Source organism: Rhea pennata, chromosome 3 (assembly GCF_028389875.1).
Source record: "Rhea pennata isolate bPtePen1 chromosome 3, bPtePen1.pri, whole genome shotgun sequence".
Lineage (NCBI taxonomy): Eukaryota > Metazoa > Chordata > Aves > Rheiformes > Rheidae > Rhea > Rhea pennata.
In genome coordinates this window covers 41004715-41024109 of record NC_084665.1, presented here as the reverse complement: position 1 = coordinate 41024109, position 19395 = coordinate 41004715, and the positions used below count along the sequence as shown (strand labels likewise).

The 19395-nt window shown below is 38.8% G+C and overlaps 1 protein-coding gene across 1 annotated transcript in view; it reads left to right on the top strand.

Annotated features, from left to right (window-relative positions):
* The window catches only part of KIF26B (kinesin family member 26B), a 302239-nt gene that overhangs the window by 110543 nt on the left and 172301 nt on the right, over positions 1–19395 (top strand). The window contains exon 4 of the mRNA XM_062573637.1: positions 11058–11224. Within this exon, the coding sequence (XP_062429621.1) occupies positions 11058–11224 (167 nt within the window). The remainder of the gene's footprint in view (positions 1–11057; positions 11225–19395) is intronic.

Below are 19395 nucleotides of genomic sequence, written 5' to 3'. Positions count from 1 at the left end.
GCAACTTCAGCAATGTTAATCACACTGTGAGCACTTATGTTGATAACATTTTTAAGATACAAATTTCATCCAGGAAAAAAAGACCAGATACTTCACAGTTCTAAATGTTTTCTGTAGGACTAAGACTAAATGAACAGGGAAGGGAGGGAGGATGCTTACTTCAGGAATGACAGAAATTCATTTTAAGAAAAGGAAAGATCTTGGTGGAATGCAGGTAACACGCTGGAAGATTGGTTAAGCTAAAGTCAAATGGAGGGAAGGAACACGTCAACATAATGCCCAGACACAAGATCTCAGTACAACATTTCTTTTTAAAGCTTTCTTTGCTGCTTTCAGTTTTCAATGAATCAAAGGAGTTGAGAGCACTTGGAGCCTCGCACCTGTCCTTAAATGTGCCAATTTAGGACAAGGATGCCAATTTAACAAAGCATTAAAATGTGCACTTTAAATTTAATTCCACTTAAGGATGGGTAAGGATATACAAGGCTCTCCTCAGCATCCTTTCAGATATTTCATAGAGGCAGCAAAAGAGATAGCTGCATAAGCAGTTTTAATTATCACTTGTGTCAGAGGTTAACTCGTATTTAATCAGTTTTTAAATATGTGCTTCTATGTGAAGATAAGTTGGAAAAGTGTTTGGAAGAGAATACTACAGAATAAATCTTCTAACTTAGAATATTTGATAGATCAAAAATGATTTCCTGGTCTCTCTTCAACTTTAAATTCCTATACTTGGGTATTACTTGGCCCAAAATATACCTGGCTGCTAAATCAGCGAACTCCTCTCTTGAATGGTCACAAATATTTTACGTTCCCCATCATGGGCTGAAGTTTCTACAAAATTGGAGAGAGATAGAAAGTCTCCTGACAAGGTTTGGGTCTTCATGACGGACTTCTCAAAATGATTTTATTCATTTTCTAAAGAAATCCAAGCTAAACTTGTTGTGCTTTCATTTAGGGATAATTTCACTGCTGTTAGGATAAGGCAAAAGAACTTCTAGAGCTGTTGCTTTCTAACTAGGACAGTTTGACTTACATCAGCTAACCTCACCTGAGACTTATTTGAGAATCAGTGGGAATTATGCTCCTAAATCACTTACTGCTTTGAAAACTATTATCCAACATTAATTTGATCTGAAAAAAATGCTGCTAAGAAAAGATGATTTGAGAAAAGATGAAATGAGAAAATTTATTCTGTGTTTATTCAAAAGCTCGTACATCAGATGCAAGATTCATCAGCCCGCTGATTCCCGTGCTGGTAGCCATGTGATCTAGCACACAGCGAAAACAACTCGTGTTGTTGTGTTATCTGCCAGCACGGCTCCAGTTCAACCTTTGGCAGCAGTTGACGGAAAAGCTGACATCCATCGTTTCTCTGCCATGAGGAAGCCGGTGGAATGGTACCAAGTTCTAAATAGGTTCAAGACATTTGCTAGATCCCTTGGGGCCAAACCCATTCAGCCTCCTGCGAGCAGCTGGTTAAGAGGCACGTGAGCCATGTACTGATCTTACTCCCCACCCTCCCCCAAAGGTGAGATCTCGAGGCGCTAATAAGCGTGGGCTGAATTTGTGTTAGGTTATGTTTTTATGTGGTAATCATTACAGGAATCTCTTAATTCTGTCAGATTTTTTTTCACACTGGAAATGAAGTAGTTTTCTTTCAATGTTTTAATAGCAGGATTTGATCCTGCTATTTGTCTTTTAAATAAAGACTAATGATTCAGTTCACATATCTATATGTGGAAAAAGAGGTATTTTTTATTGTTTACTCTCTTCCTAGCTAGAGAAGGAGGTTGCTTTCCGGGTCAGTCGTGCCATTTAAGTTAAGCCCCCATGCTGACACACTGGCAGCTTCTAGAGCTGTTCTTGTCAAGAGGCAAATGAAAGGTCAGTGGTTTACAGATCCCTGTTTGTGATAGGGAAACACCTACGGTAAGATTTGAACTTCCGCGGCGTTTTGACGTTGCTGGCAGGATAGTAACAGAGAACTGGAAGTTTGTGTTCATAACAGCTGTCTTGCTCCTGCACACAGTGAACTTCTAAGCCTTGTGCTTCAGCTCCAGCTCCTCAGCTCTTCCCTTTGCTACCTTGTGCGTGCAGAGAGGCAGGCGTGGGCTTGGCTTTCATAGCCCCCTGCCACGGGTCTGCCCCCGCTTTACGTTGCTGTCTGTGTTACTTTAGCTCAGCTAGCCTACCTACGGAGGTCTCCAAAGGTATCTGATGCAGCAAAGGATTACAGTGTAATTGCTGAATCTGGCTGTATGAAATCCACTTTAACTGAACCAAACAAAAGTCAGTCCTTTTCTCTTGTAATGAGGCACGAATCTGATAGCAAATAAAACTCACAGTAGAAAAAAGTCCAATTAATTTCAAGTTGCACAGCTTTAAAATGCAGCAGGAGAATTTGTAGGTAATTAAGAGAATTAACTTTAATAAAGTAGATTTTTAAAAAATTCTGAAAGCTGAGGGCAGCCTCAGCTGTCCCACAGATTGCCATGTGTGGTCTCAGTATACCAATTCCTTTTGAGGTAGTTTTGGAGTACTAACTATTCTGTCCATAGATTTCTTAGTTCAGGAGAAATCTCACTGGCAAACTGAGAGAAGTGAATTCATTGCTAAGCAAAATCAAAATGTGCCTATATACCGCATGTCTCAGTGGTGGAGGTTGCTTGGGAACATGCCTCAGCTTATGTTTACCAAGCTATATTCTGTATGGAAATTTGCTGATCAAGGGAATGAACCATTGCTACAGGCTTAATAGAGCAGATTTCCTGTTTGCCATAAAGCTTTCATCTTTGCCAGAAAAAAACATGCAATTCTTATTTGGTATTGTTTTTGAACAGAGTATTCTTAAGTATTAACTCACAGATTTTCAGGCAGTGCCATTGCCCTATATGGTTGTGGTTTTATTGTTGTTTGTTTTCAGTTCATTCACTGTTGAGTGAACGTGTGAAAGTAAGAGGGAGAGATGCTGGCTGAGCAAATGGCTTCATTGTTTACCTTTAGCAGTGGAATCATGGAAAAAATAGAAATAACTTTTAATAATAATAACAATAATAACATTTCAAAACTACTGCTTCCTATGATATTATTCTTAGGAACAGAAATCAGAGGAGAATATCTTACAATAGCAGTGAAACCAACTAATTCTGCTTCTGAGCAGCTGACCTGAAGTGCAGTGATTTGTTGTAAAATATTTTATGTAATGGTGTGGGCTCTTGAATGTGAAACAGAACAAATTATATCATAGCGGTTTTGATGGGTAGATATACCATGTCCACAGAAATCATGATTTCATCTGTGCTGCAGAATACGTTAGATTTGTGTCAAATAGCTGTTGTATTTATAGAGGGACATGGGATATGGCTGCAACAGTCAAAGGTCATCTTTCTTTTGGACAGCAGTGAGCTGGAGGCTGTAATTAAGCTCTAGGTGCTGTCATGGTGCATAAGTAATGTATAAGGAAAAATACTATGTGCTGAATACATTCCATCTCTCGTTCATTAGAAGGTAAGTATAATCAGCATTCTTGCCATCCTAGTGATCCCTCTTTGAAAAATTTCACTCTTCTTAAAGGTACACTGTTTTGTGTAGCCCCTTCTGCTAGATCAGTGTTTTAAGCTTTTTGTGAAAATTTGAGTAAAGCCAGAAGGAAAGCATGCCCATGTACCCTCTTTAGAGTTTCAGTTTTTTGAATGAATAATTGCCTTTGCTAACCAGTAAGCAGTCTGTCTACATCATGTAGTCAAGAAAGAGACTGAATTCAGCAGATATTATGCATGTCCTTTTTTTAGCCTGTTCCTCGTAGAACACATTCTTTTGACAGTAAAGGACTATCAGGAATTGCTGTCGTGCTCTTGCTCACTCGCTCTCTGTATCAGTGGTTACAATGATCATGTGCTATAGCAGCTTAATATTCTGCTATGGTAAGTGAATGGTGGGATGCTATAAAACTATGCCAGTGCTCTTAGCTACAGGGACTTGTTACCATTCCAAAAATTATTTCTTCTGCTGGTAGGTGTTGTCCTGAATAACTCCTGAATTGTCACCTTTATTATATTATGTGGTTTGTGACAGATGCAGAGTATGTCCTCAGTTCTCTGTTGCATATTAAAGATAACTGACCTAGGAAATCCCCACCACTTTCAAGTTGCTCTGATTGAATAGTGTCGTTGTTCCTTTTTACCCTGAGAAGGATGTGTTTAAAATTCATTAGAAAGTTGTGTAGGAAGCACAAGAGTCCTCTTTCCCTTTGCTCACTCACCCCCAAACTCCCCTTCAGTTGGGGGGTTTTTGGATTATTTCTCTGCATCTACAAGTTACATCTAAAAACCTGCTACCAGATTTATTTCAAAGTACTTGAAACTGTGTTTAACAATGATGCTTGAAACTGTCTGTTAAATATTTCCCTTTCCTTTTTTTCACATGATCACCTCTCTTAACAAACACTCCAAAATTACAAAAATGAAATGAAGTAAACAGCAACTTTTCCACATTTTTCTTTTTTCTTCTTTGTAATGCTGAGCACAGTGGATCCCAACTGTTACCTTGTGCTTTGAGTGCTACCATGGTGTAAATTTTTGCTGCATTTTTTTTTTTGCTATTGCAGTGTACTTGTGCAATGCTAAATTTACATGTCAGGCAAAAGGGATGAAGTCAGTATTTCCAGAAGTCCTTCTCCAGCATGTTTAACTTGCTTTACTTGCCTTGATGGCCTTGATTTGTCCAATGCCACTATAAAAATATTGCTGAGTTGAATCGTAAGCTATCAGTGCTGATTTAGCTCTTAATGTCCTCCTTAATAATTAAAATCATGAAATTAGGTAAAGTACTGTTTTTGTTCATTTTTTATTTAATGAAATTAAAATATCTCAGTTTTAACTTAATAGAATTGGAATTACTTGTTATTGCTTGAACAAGAGAATAATACACTGTGAAATGCCTCTCCAGTTTCTTTCTCATTGCTCCCATAGACCAGAAGCTAGGCTTTTTCAGCCAAGCAGGAAGAATAACTTTATATTCTTAGGGGTGAGAGTAAATTCTGATGAGTCAAAAGGAGTTGGACAGAAGATAAAATATCAATATTTCAGAAGAGCCAGAACACCTGATTGCATGTAATGCTTAAACTTTAGTAATTCTTACTAGTGTATGATTTCATCATTTTTGTGAAACGCTACGGGAACGGAAACATTGAAATGAAGCTCAACTTGTGTTCTCAGCAGATTTATGATGAATTTATGATGTTTTTAGTGTGCTACAGTTTTGGGGCTTTAGATTTTTCCCTCATTAAAGCATTGTCTTTGAGAGGGAAGCCTTAGAGAAGAAGATTTTTTTCTGGGGAGAGGGTGGAATAATGTAGGTAAAATAAGCCACAAAGTAATTTCTTCAGTATTTATTGGGCAGAAAATTCTGTGCTGCTCCAAATCAAGAATACTCTGCCGAAGAAGTCATGGATGAGTCTGTGTGTTTATGAAAAAGATTTCTACTATCAGTTTCTTCTTGCTAGTGAACCTGTCTCCCAACATCAGGATCTCTGGACACTGAGGACTGCTTCAGAGAGAATTCGGACACAGATTCTTACTTAGAGCTTAGCTTCAGATGTGGATGCATTTCATACATGTCTGTGTGTCTACTTCATTTATCAGTCAATGAAGTTAACTGTATTTTGAGGGTGTTCCTGAATGCTTCGCTTTCTCCAGAGCAAAGGATGTTACACGTCTACCCTAAATGTTAACTTCCATTTCTATAGTACTTCCAGTTGGAATCCTCTGTTAAGAACTTCAGAAACATTAATGAACTTGGCTCATGTCCTTAAAATGCCCTTACGCAAATATCATTAACCTCATACTGTAGATGGCAGGTCATATGCACGGAGTGACTCTTAATTGGTATAGTAAGAGAATCTGGGCTGACTGACACTTGTGGTTTTACTGCAGGGCCATCTTTTTTCCTGTGAAGCAGGGAATTTAAATCATGATGTATCTCCAGCTCTTGCTGTATGCTGTCAGAAAGCAGTGAAAGAGGAGGTTAATGGGTGCCTAGCTTTTATGAGACAGGAGAAAAAATGGGGCCTTGCGAGGGACATCTGTCTTGTTCCATGTGCACTTAAAAGGTTTTTCTGAGGCATGAAGGGTTGCATTGTTCCATGCTTTGTCTTTTTGTTGCTTATCCAGGCAGTGATGTGCTGCCAACAGTTCAATAAAGGAATTTCTCAAAATACATCTTATTAACCTATGTTAAACCTCATGTATATGGTATGTTGGCACTTGAAGAAGAGAAGGGAGAGAAAATGGAATGGTCTATTCTTTTCCCGCTTAAATGAAGAAAGTCAGTAAATAGAGAGACAGCCATGCTGAAGAGACGAATTTATGTGAAGCGTACTTTCCACTTACCTTATTCTGTAGAAAGTCTGAGTTTGTTAATGTTCAAAGCACAATTTTCAACTGGGGCTTTTGAACTGGGATGGGAAAGGGAGAAATTCTGTAAGCGCTTTGGTGGTGCTTGCTCTATGAGTATTTTTCTTTAAAAGCATGATGTATCCTTGGTGCATTCCAGTGAAAAATGTTTATTTTACTTGTCTGTTTTTGTATTACCTTCAGTGAGAAGTATCAAGAGCAGAAAGAGATAATTTGATAGTGTGACTGAAGAGTAAAGAAAATGGGATGGTAAGATATCTCTCCAGCCTGCTCTTCAGTTTGATACGATAATTTAAATGATTTCTACATACTCCAACCTATGAGGCAAATGAAAGAAATGCAGCAGAATGGATTTTAAATCAGTAGTTTCTAGGTACTTCTATATGAATTCCTTAGACTTCTCTCTCCCTGCCACTTCATGCATATGTATTAAACTCAGGGAATAAATGAAGATTTAGTGGTCAAATATTGTGGGTATGTGTCTAGGTGTCAAGTGAGGTGCTCAGCCCATGGATTGACCCAAAAGCGCAAGTTTGGGCAGTATAAGTGATAATATGTACTGGAGACAAAAAAGGCTCCAAGCCAGGCACAGAATTTGGCTTAGCACCATCTTTGTCCTTCTTCTCTCTTGGCTATATATTCAAAGGGACAATTCCAGTATCAAGTGTCAAGTTTTAATTTGCTCTCTGCTCTTGCTTAGTATAAGGAAAAGATAGCAGCACAGTAACTTGAGGAACCCATTCAAGCAAAACCTGATGAGTTTTGCTTCAGATTATGCTCTAGGTGACCCAGCTTGAGCAGGGGGTTTGGAATAGATGATCTCCAGAGGTCCCTTCCAACCTTACCGATTCTATGATTCTGTGATGTTGCTGTATCACTGTGTACTTCCATTTGTTTATACCTGTATAACATCAAGTAGTGTTGCATATTTCCCAGATAAGGAACAAGAAGATGTCTGAAATTTAGGGAAATACTTCATCTTGCATTGCTTCTGGAGACATTCCACTGTTCAAAATACTGCTTTAGAAATTAAAAATTTGTTAAAAGCGTAAGAGTTGTGTCTGGTCTAATTAGAAACTCAGAAAAGGGAGAGCAGCCACAGAAAACGAGCAGACTTTAAAACTTGGAGAAGAAACCATTCCTAGATTAGGAGATATTGGATTCTAGGTTAAGCTATTTCTTATTTTGTCTTAATTTATGTATATCTTGTGCTAGGTAAAACAAAGATTGTTTGGGTCTTGGAGTCCTTGCTAAATGCTGTCAACTAAGAAGTGTCCCTGCTGAAGCAAACAATAAATTGAGGGAGGTCAGGGACAGAGAGTACATGCATATGGGAACTTAGTTCTGATAGAGTTCACTTGGAGAGACAGGTTTTTGCCCAGGAAGTGTGCGAGCATGGATAAGGAAAATGGGCAGTAGTGCTGGACCCTCAGGACTTACCAAGTCCCAATGTGCTGCATTATGTATGTTGGGCTTGGGGAGCTCTGGGAAGGCGCTCTGAGATGGCTGTTTACACTAGAATGCTGTTTTTCACAGATAATACATCAATATCAATGTCAGCAGTAGCTTCCTGTTTTCTGCAACAAAGCAAACTGTGTGAATTAACAGGAACAAGAGCAGGGAAGAGCTGCTGCCACTCCATCAGGATCTGGTGGTCAGTACCATACAGATGTTGCACAGCTTGAAGTTTAAGCAGCTGATTATCTTTGTAGCACTTGGGCTGTTGTACAGGACATGCTATAGAATAGCAGTATTACCGAAAATCCTACATTTAGATAGAAACAAGCCTCTTCTGCATTTGTCTATAGGATATGAATATTATTTATCTCTTCTGTTTTTTTTCTCTGTTGTGTGATTAGAGTGGTATTCCACAAATACAGGATTTGTAAATACATTAGATTATTTCCAGCTTCTTATTCAGTTCCTTTGAGTTCTTCATATAGGAAAATGTGATGTAAGTGCAAGCTGTTTAAGATTTTAATTTCCATCTATTAAAAAATGAACATTCCACTTGCTGACTAATGTCTTTTTCTGTTTGAGTGCGTAGGTGACGGGGAATGGTCTATTTTCATATCTTCCCAAAAGAATCTCGTGCCTTCTTGGTGAGTGACTGTATGATTAATTTGGAGTGCTTGTATTTAAGAACTTATTCAAAAGCTCCTAAACCAAGTGTCTAATCAGATTTTGAGGAAGCTCAAAGGTAAAACCTTTCAAGAAATATCTTCAACCAGTTTGAGACTGCATTTCTCATGTTTGATCTGTGCTTGTTCACATCCACAGCACTTGTGGATATGAGTGTGGATCACCTGAAAGTCTCCATAATTACAGAAACTGTGTATTGACTCCTTTTATACCTATGGCATTATAGATACTTTGGGGGTATCCTGAACACCAAGGCAAACAAATCCTTTCCTTTTATGCAGTTGGTTGATATGCTTCTTTCAAGCCTCATCATCCTGTAGCTTCAGAGGATATGCCGACGCTAATGGAAATGTGCTACATTGGCTTTGAAAATGAAGCAGTGAACCTTCATTTGGCAGTAGATGGAGAAGTTATGATTACAAAAGATTGCCTTGAGATAAGTCAACTGACTGGCTTCTTAATTGCCATCAAGTAGCCGTGGAAGTGAGGGTCACTCCCTGGTGATGCTGTCAGTGCTGGCAGTTGATTAATGACCTCAGGGATGGACCATCAGGTATATGAAGTGGATGGACTAAGATGAGGTTACGTCCATGTGTGCACTCTGCTTTGAAGGAAGAGCTTCATAAATCTTTGCTTGTTCAGTACTTCCTGTTGTGGTAGTTGATGAGATTGGTTTCAGGATACTTTGAGGTAACAGGGCAGAATCTTGATCCAGTTCATTCATTGCAAATACAAATGGCTGATTTAGCAAGGTTGTGAAGAACTCGAGGAAAATATTGTTTGTTGAATTCAAGTGTATTGGATAGCCCAAGTGGATATATGCTGGTTAGGAGAACACTGAAGGGGAAAAAATGTCTGGTTGCCCACATGGTGGAAATGTAGGGAGGTATCCTGGCAGCCAAACTAAAATAGTGAGTGTTAAAAGTAGTATTAGATGATTTAAGTCCAGGATTTCAGCAATAGCCTTCTGAGAGCACTGCTTTGCAATGTAGTAAATCAGTAAACCAGAAAGGCTGAATACATGACTAAGATGATCAGGGTACTTTCAACAATTTTGCTCATTCCTTATAGAATACAGTAGCTAATTTAGCATGCGTGACCTCAAGGTATTACAGCTGATAGTTTCCAAAATGCCTAAAATAAGGATAAACTCTTAGATTATCTTCTTGACTAAATTAGAAAGGGTAAAACTTCCCATACAAGCAACAGAGGTGGCCTGGTGGTTGGCTGACAAAGATTATGGACTAATCTTCTGCGGAACAGAAGAAACATCTCCACATCTTATCAGTTCTTCCCTCTGAAGGGCAGAACATAGTTCCTCAACTTTGTATTTAGTAACTGAAACACATACCACAGCTGAAGTAAAGCAAGCCTATCCAGAAAAAAAAATAGAACTATAGGACAGAGATAAATATTTCACTTGATATGCTTCACAAAGATACTCTTGCTATTGTGGTGATAAGGATAGGCATGAGAACTGAAGTCAAATGGATGACAGGCTAGTTCTAGTGGACTGTTTGCCGGGAGGAAGAAGTTATGCGCTGAAAGATGGCTAGCCATAATTTGGGAGAGTTCTTTATAGCAATATGTGGCAATTTTTTGATGCACACAGGTGAACAAAAGCTAATTTGTGGTTGAGATGAGGGAAAGAGGAAAGGGAAGTTGTTAAGAGCTGAATGAAGTACAATAGATGACTTATCATGCCATGGTAGATTAATGCAAAAGGAGAATTCCAGAAAATGAAATCAAAGTTTTGCAGAGGTGCTTTAAAAAGGGCTGACCTAGCTTTCCCTGAAGTCAGTAAGACTCTTTCAGTTGATTTGAGGAGACCTGGGTGCAGTCCTGGTTGAACTGCATTTGTTCTTCCTGACAACTAAATGCTGGGATGTGGCTTCCTAATGCGGAAAAAGTGCTAAATGGGCCATGAGAAGAACGAAATCATGGGATATTTAAAACCCTGTAAGAAAGCCAATGAAAATGGATAGTAATAATCTTGATTTCCAGAGAGATGATAAATAGTCTGGGACCCCAGGGGACAACTTGTTATTCTCTGTGTTGGCTTTTCTGAAGAAAGGTCAGCAAAAATACTTAATACCCTAGTGCTGTGTTATTTTACAAAAGCAAAGAAAGGTGTTTTTTTCTGAGATAAAAATAAATACCTTACACACTTCCAAGCCATCTCTTTTGTCAGCTAAGGTGAAATTGAGCAAGGATTATAGTTTACACTTCCCCTTCCGTATGAAGGGGAAGACACTGACATTATTGATGTTTCTAGTGATGGGGTGAATTTATCCTATTAGTTTTAATGCAAACAAGGTTAGGTCTGAGCCCAAGTGCTGTAGCATGACAGAAGCAATAACCTTGTTCACAGAGCTGCAAAGATGTGGTGATTGGAACGCCCTCCTACTCCGTCTGCAACCCAAAAGCACTTCTGGCTGAGGAGAGGCGAGCTAGTGGGATTTATCTGGTGACACTGATCTCTCTTTTTTTTGTCTTCAGATCTCTCAGCTTATGACAGAGACTAGTCGAGAGGGACTGACTGAAGCAGCGTTGAACCGCTACAATGCAGATAAACCCTCTTTGTACAGCTTCCCAGGTTCCCAGAGCACATATGTTGCTAGTGATGTATCCACAGGCACCTCGGTGGCAGCATCATTTTTTGCCAGGTAAGAGAGACTTCTCGGATTTCCTTTATCAGGAAACAGAATTTCTTCCAAAATGAGATGATTCTGTAGTGTGGTAGACAAACTACAGTGCGCATATTGTGGTTGAAAGACATAGCTATAGATGTAGGGCTACCAGAAGCTGGCTGAATTTTGGTGAATACATTGTTTAGTCTACCTGCGTGCCTTTGTCTGTAAGATGGGGATGATGCTTCCAGCCTCATCTGTGAAATAACTCTTGATTTGGATTAAAATGTGATTGTAATTCCAGAGTAATACCTGACTTGCTGAGATTTTAGAGGTAGTTCTCTGAATGAGAAGGGCCTATCTAAGTGCATTTCTGAGGTAAGCAATTAACTGTAGAACTAGCTGGAGGTGAACAGTTCTGTTTGGCAGGCAGCCTTCTGGTTTTCTTAGTGATTTTTATTTCCATGGAGGTAAATTATCATTATTTCTACCTCCAGCCTGAAAAGTTAAGGTTTACTATTTGAGTCTCTGTTCCTGTCAGGCTGTTGATTTGATTTCAGCATCCAAACTCAGCCTCAGAACCTCCTTTATGTTAAATATTGAGTCAATGTTTCCACAAACCTAAGAAGTTAAAGTTTCATAAAAAATCTTACATCTATCTCTATTAATTTGTTGGCCAAAATTAAATGGGCATAGCAGCTAGTAAGTGGAAAGATCCTCCGCTAACAAAGGGAAAGTTTTTCTGTGCAAAAATATGCTGTTTGCAGAACATAATCTTTTTGGCCTGCTTGAAATATGATGTAACTGAAGAAGTTAAAATAATCCTTTTCTTTTAATGCAACCCCAATAATTCAGGAATTGACTTGGGAATACTTGTGGAAGCAATGAAATAACATGAGAATAAGCTATTTTCTCAGAACTTCCAGTTCAATCTATTGAGATATTTGAATCTCAAAACATTGAGTGAACTTTTGAGTGAACACCTCAGGCATATCCAGATTAACCTCCCTACCCTTTAGTGAGCCAGCTATTAGTAATTCCACGTGATTTTATTTCGTTCTAAAGGAAAATGGAAAACATACAAGGTTGCTGAACTTTGAAAACGATAAATCTGGAAGAAAGATTTTACTCTCCTGGTTGTTCCTCTCCACCATGAGGACTGTATAGGTTCAACCAATATCATGCTGCATTTAAAAGGATTAAGAGTAGCATTTCAGAGGAGCCAGTGCATATTGTTTACCTCTGAATTGGGAAAGCTCCCAGATTCCCAATTGGGAATTGGGAAAAAAATCATTTTTTCCTTATAATGTGATGCTACTACAGCAAATATTGATGATGACAGAGGTCCTGATTTGCTGCCCTTTTCTGTTTAACTACAGGCTATTTAAATTAAAATTGCTGAATGTACTCGTATGGTAATGTCGGACTAGAGTACAGATTAGGATTAGCACATATTTTAGCATGACTTGCATAAATTGATTTATGAAGATGGCTTAGCTCATTTGCTCTTCATTGTTTCACTGTTTTATGCTGAGAAAATTCATTTTCTCTTAATATACTCTGCTGATATGCAGGAAACTAATTAAATTTACTCAAAATCCCTAGTGTAAATCACAGCAGTTTAAGTAGAACTCTGTTAGTTTCTAGCGAATGGTATGAATTCTTGGGTATGTTTGTCCCAACAGAGAGTTCCCATATGTTTAAGCTGTTTATTTTTAAACTGTACTTTGCAAGACAAAAATGACTGGTTTCACTTGGAGAATTGCATAATTAGATAATATCACTTATACAAATCAGTTTTGTTCTGGACTTCCAATTATATCTATCATCTGATGGTAGTTAAACCAGCAAATACAAGTCAGTCATTTGCTGCTTGACCTTCAAAAAGAAAATTCACTACTTGTTTTCAAAATGCAGAACTCTTATTTCTTTCTGTTTTGCATCCTATATGCTTATTTGCATTTTTGTAAAGTTCAGGTAAGAACCCCAAGTAACCCATATGTTGTGTACCTGACATTATAAAATTACAAAGTAGAAGGTAGTGGTTATCAGATCTGCTAACATGGTGCTCTGTTACAGTACGAAACAGTCATTCATACCAGGCATGTGAATTCTAAAGTTTTAGTTTTCCAGTCATAAGTGGCACATGGAGTGGTGACTACCAGCTAGCTTGGTTTTTTGAACATATCACTTAAGATATTTTCATGAACAACAAATAAGAAATTATCAAATATCCAGGAAAATTTGCTAATTTGAGGCTGAGGTTCAAAGTAGAATTGTGGAAAATACTCTTCTAAAATTTGAATAATATACCACTGTATTTCACTCTGTAAGTTTGTAACTGAGTTTCCTAACAAGCAAAGCAAACTGCAGATGAGACATGTAAGTCACCCATTGTCAGGAAAAAACCCAATTAACTAAAATGTGCTAGTATGGAGGAACTGTCAAGGCCTCCACAGGAACTTCTGGCTGTAATTACTTGAGAAGCGGCAGGAGCAGACTGGATTAAGAGCTGGGAACTCATAATTTTTCTGTTCTCAGGCGGTCCTAGTCCAACAGTGATACTCACTGACCAGCCTGCAGCTGGCAGCGAGCTGTGGAGAAACGTCTGAAGGCCACAGTGACTCTCAATCCTCTGAAAAGCCAGGAGACCTATCAGTTATCTCAATACATAACTGTCATGTTTCGTGATCTATGCCTGACAGATTTCCGAGCCTGTTAAAAGGGCTGCAACTTCTGTGAATTGTCATTTGCCGGGATATTGCTGCAAGAGAACTTACGATACGTCAGAATTCCCGTGGGACAGTATGTGAATATTTTAAAGGAACAAACAGTGAAAATTGTCCAAAGTACTGTGCTGGCAAGCTTATGAATATTAGATGATACAGGTATGAATAATGAATTTCAGATAGTGAATTTGACATAGAAACCAAATTCAGTTGATCACACTTTTAATTAGAAACAGCAAATCTGTCTTCCTGTTAGAGGCTATCACTCATTCTAGTCTCAAGTACCCTCCACTCTGTGCTAATTTAGCATCATCTTGCTTCTTACTAATAATATATGTGACAAAAATAACTCATTTAGTGAAACTGAAGTAATACTAAGAGACATTTACACAAAAAAATAATATTCCCAGAGCATTTTAGGATTTGTACACTAGTTAATTTTGGCCTCTGTTTGGATCTTTATCATAAGATGCATTACTTCTTTAGGCCATGGCAGGTTAAGACGTACTCTTGCCTTGTTTCCTCCAAGCACAGCGTAGGAGTGTGTCACCCCAACTGAAGGATGCCAGTGCTGATGCTGCCAAAGAACTGAAAGAGAGGCCTTCTGTCATTAGTTTCTGAGGAAAAATTGTGAGTTGTGATCCAAGCTGCAGAGTATCTCGGTAGTCTCTCAAAGCGTGAGAGCACAGGCTGGAGCTCTGAGCTGGACCAGAGTCTTTCAGTTGTCCTTACAGTAACCCGTTGGGATGTTGGTACAGCTCCTTGTTTGCCCTGCCACAGTAAACTTGCTTTTGGGCAGAGGGAGAGCTTCCGTTGCTTCAGGAGAAGGGGAAAACAGAAATGCCTGTTTCTCTTTGGACCTTGAAAAAAGAAAAAAATTTTGAGAAGAAGATATTTTTAAACAGTAGTTTTGAAAATTGTTTCCTGTCATTGGTCAGAAAGTGTAACAGTGTGTCCTGAAACAAAAACCCACCTCAGTCTGAAAGCCGGTATAATCATGTTTGGATTATTTGAACTTGATGGGAATATAGATAATCTTGAAAGTAGTCTGAAAAAATCTGTTCTGGGGGTCATTTTCCATGTCTTTATACTGTTTAAACACCAGGCAGGACCACACAATACTGCTGTTGTACATGAAGCAAAGCGTGTTTTTCAGTTCAGACACAGAAGTGTCCAGATTTTTGAAATACTAGTTATTTTGAGAAGAAATAATAATAAAAGTCCTTAGCTTCATATATAACTGACATGCAGCTACTCAACATGGGAGTAAGCTCTAGTTACAGTTCTCCCGATTCTCGGAAAAACCATTGGTGATCCTTTTCATGCTGGCTGCCCATCCGCGTGTGGTTTGGTGGTTGAGGCAGTGCTGGACCGGGACACAGTATTGCGAGCGTGGGGTTTCAGCTGCTGCTGCGCTGAAGTGAACACTCCACTGATCTCCCTTCCACTGCCGAGAATCCCTTTGAAATCGTTCAGTGATCAAATTCATGAAATTCTAGTCCATATCGCATGGAGTACAAAGCTTACACGAGGACAGTATTTGTAGTCCCTCTTGTTAAAGCTGCTGTGTTATTTCGCTGATCTAGCTACCCCAGAGGCCCCAGAATTTTGAATCTCAAGCCCATGTTTTTTCCACATATGACAAAGAGCCAGCTTATCACACGGCTTTTGATGTTTGGTGTTTTTCCTTATAGGTGCAATAGTTCTGTAACTTTTGTTGAAATGTAAAATAGGAAGCAAGCCTGCACAATCTGTCCACTTGTGGGAAAAGCTTTGAAGCCCAAAGGCTTAGAGTCCAAGGGCTTTTCTTTTCCTTAAAGATTGTGGCGTTTTGGGTCTTATTTCTCTCTCTCTCCTTTTTCTTTTCTTTTTTTTTCTTTTTCTTTTTTTTTTAATGTGATTTTAAGTTTTGGCTTGCATTTTTTGGAGATCTGGGGGAAATTCAAAAAAAATGGACTTATTTTGGCATTGCAACAGAGCATTTGTCTGGACATGTGCAGTAAAAGTAGACGTATGCAACAAACAAAGGCAGCAGCTAGTGGAGAAGGAAAAAGGTGAGAGTGGTTATTCCTATATCACAGAGCCCAGCTTTGGCTGGGTAGCTCCATGAGAGAAACATTAGATTTGTATCAATGGCCTGTCTGGCTGTGTCTGCTCTAACTGAGGTGCTGCACAAAGCTGACTTAGGGTCTGTGCTCATGCAGGTTGCCACCACCTAGTGTGGAGCCAGCTGAAGAATCCCTTCCTGGTCCTGCAGGAGCCTGCGCTGGTGCCAGCGGGTTGTGCGGGCACGTGCTGTGGGGTGGTGATCCTTGACCGGAGATGCCTTGCAGGAAAGAGTCTGGGAAGTTGGTCAGAAGGCAAAAGCTGCTTGTCCCGTTCCCGAGTCCATTTTTGAAGTGTCCTGTTAAACTTTTGAATGTTTTGAAAGGGTCTGGGTGCAGTGAGTGTGATTCAGAGTGTCAGTGCTTCCTCCTGCTGAAGCCCCACTGCTCTTTTAAGCCATGTGGCAGTTCCCTGGTTCAGCAGTGCTTGAAGTGTCCTAGATGTCAAAAGTGCTGACTTCAGCATCCTTGAGAGAAAATTATTTTCTGAGACTTACGTGAAAACATATTTTGGTTTCTTGCTGACCAGACTATGCAGAAACTAACAGAATTTTCTTTCATTAGCTGAACAAACTAAATTTAACGGTTAAATTGTGGTCAGTTTCCCACATATTTTGAAAAAACACGTATTAACCAATCTGATCAGCTTGTGCTCTTTTTCCCTCATCCTCGTAATAAACTGCATATGAAATACCTTAAATGAAGAATGTTAAGATTAAAGATCCATAAACTGTCTTTCAGTAGGAATGCTGGCAGCAAGTTTTTAAACATCTGTAAATCATTTTCACAGATATTACTACCTTCAAAGTCTGTCTTGGGCTGAGTAGGGGAAACTTCAGTCACAGTGATCTCAGTCAGCCTGAAAGTCCATGAACCAAATATTTAAAACTGGCACCTAAATTTGAGTGTACAACTTTAGAGTCTGATTTTTCTTACTTGCTGAGCACTCCTCAGAAATGTGGGAGATCCACATTCATAATCAGCTTTTCTTTGCTCCCCGTTGCTGTGACAGCCCTAACAAACAGGCTGTTTCTACCTGGATATGGGTCATCTTGTTATTTATGTTATTCAATGTTATAAAGTAAATATCAAATGAAAGAGAATCTTGACTCTTCCAAAGCCATGCAAGACTAGTGGTTGGGGCATACAGAATACTCTCTCTCTCTTTTTCAGCTTCAATGTAAGCAAAATAAAAATGTGCCTGCGGGAAAGCTGTATGTGTTATGTGCAAGAACAGCCAGTGTTGTAGTAGTCAGGGCAATGAACTGGTATGCAGAAAAAAAATAGGGGTTAAGTGCTACATTCGGATCAGGGAAAGCAAAGGTGTTTGCATGATCTCTAATTTTGCAGGAAGTTCTATCTTGGATCCAAAACCATTTCCAGTGGTAGTCTTGTCAAAGCTAACACATTCCCCATGGTACTTTTGTTTGGATCAGTTCATATCTTTTGATTAAAGAAAAGTTTAATAAAAAGATTTCAGACCGCCTCTGTTTCTAAGAGGAAGTATGTAAGGTAGGTGTCCAAAATTTCAGTGGCTGCATCATTACTCACACGTCATCGCTATTTAAACAAAAACTTAAGAAAATGTATGCAAAATTAACTTTGGCTTGGAAATCTAGTTGTGATAAATTTAATTTGCATTGTGCAATAAATGTAGATAAATAATTTGAAACTTCATTCCAAATAGATCCACACTATATTGACTGCAGGTAAATAGATACTTTTCACAGATTAAAATACTGATAATGGACCTTGCTTATTAGACAGGATTTTGGGAGTAGGTGTGCGTGACTATAGAAAGACATATGCTAAAATTACCCCTGGATTATCACAGAATGCTGTACTTGCAGGGATTTGCCGTGTTTGTCCTCAAAGTACGCAACTCATGAAAAGGATGTAAAGCTACCTTATGTTCCTGGTATCGAAGTAATACGCTTCAGAAGTACAGGGGGCTTCACCTTAATTTAATAAATCTAGTTTTCTGGACTGAGCATGTTTTAAAAATAACTCTTCAGAACTGATTCATAAGTAGAAGGCACTTATCTAGGAACAATTTACTGACTGTTGAATAGAGAAATTAAAACTTCTGGCCATGAAAGGTATGGTGCTCTGATGTTACGTTGCACCTGCCCTGCTTTTGTATACAACCCATGGGGAATGTATTTTCTGAACTGTGCTCGCCCCACATCTGATGTGTTTTTATTGATGATAAAGTTGTTACTGAATAATGTTGTTACAGAAATGGTCACCATGAATTGGAATTTCTTGGGTAACTAGCCTTTCACAGCCCTGAGGAATCTTCATAGTAATGTTCTGAGTAAAGCTCCTGATTCCTGTCTTTTTCTTTGGAGAATCTTTGGACATCATGTTGCTTCTCTGTGGTGCAATCCACAGTTTCATTTTATGAATATCTGGTTCTATAAAGCAAAGGATACATATACCATGAAAGTTCTCTTATTAAGAGATTTTCTTAAAATGGATGTCTTGTCTCCTATGTATTATTATTATATTCATTGTTTCTAATGTATATTGCCTGAAAAACAGCACGTCTTAACTTTCTTCTGATCCCTGTAGGAATCTGTGGTGTTTAACCGCAGCTTTTTTTCTGTGCATATATAAGTGCTTTGCATGATTTCTTTCAGTTTTCCCTTTGTTAGTTTTAATTGTATATAAGTCTGTGGACTTGCATCGAGTTCATTTGTTAAATTAATTTTAATATGATCAATGATGTTCTTGTCTTAAATTTACAAAATGCACTTGGGAATACAATACATTTAAATAATTTCCCCCCTTATTTTTTTTTTGTCTGCTTATTTTCTCAAGTACAATGCAGTGAAAATCTATGGTAACCAGGGACTCCGTTAGCTATTAAGCAAACACTGCTCATCTCCCTCAGATCCTAGAGTCAGTAACTGATTATATCGCATGAAAAGGGGCAATAATGCAAACCTACTTAATCTACTTTATGCATTGTACATGCTTTGTAGAAGCTCTAAGTATTATGTATTCCCTGTCAAGGCAGAAGAAGTAACCAAAATACCTTCTGGCTTCTGTAGCTAGCAATGGCCTTTGCCTCGTGTTTCTGAGGCGTTACCTTAGGTTAAAGTTTACTCTCTCTGTGCGTCGCTGATTGCTGCTGTTACAGGTGAGAAGCTCCAAGGCTGTAAATGTTGGTGCTGGCGCCTCTTTATGCTGCAACTTCTGTGTCTTTGATGACACGGACTGATAAATGGTTTGTGATGCAGGGAAGGAGACTGGATGCTGATGATATGTTTCTGAATCCCCGATTCTTTTTGTGGTTTGCTAAGCAAGGAGATGCCCCTCAGGCTAACTGAGGACGGGTTTGGCTTTCTGATTTTTAAGAGGGCTTTTG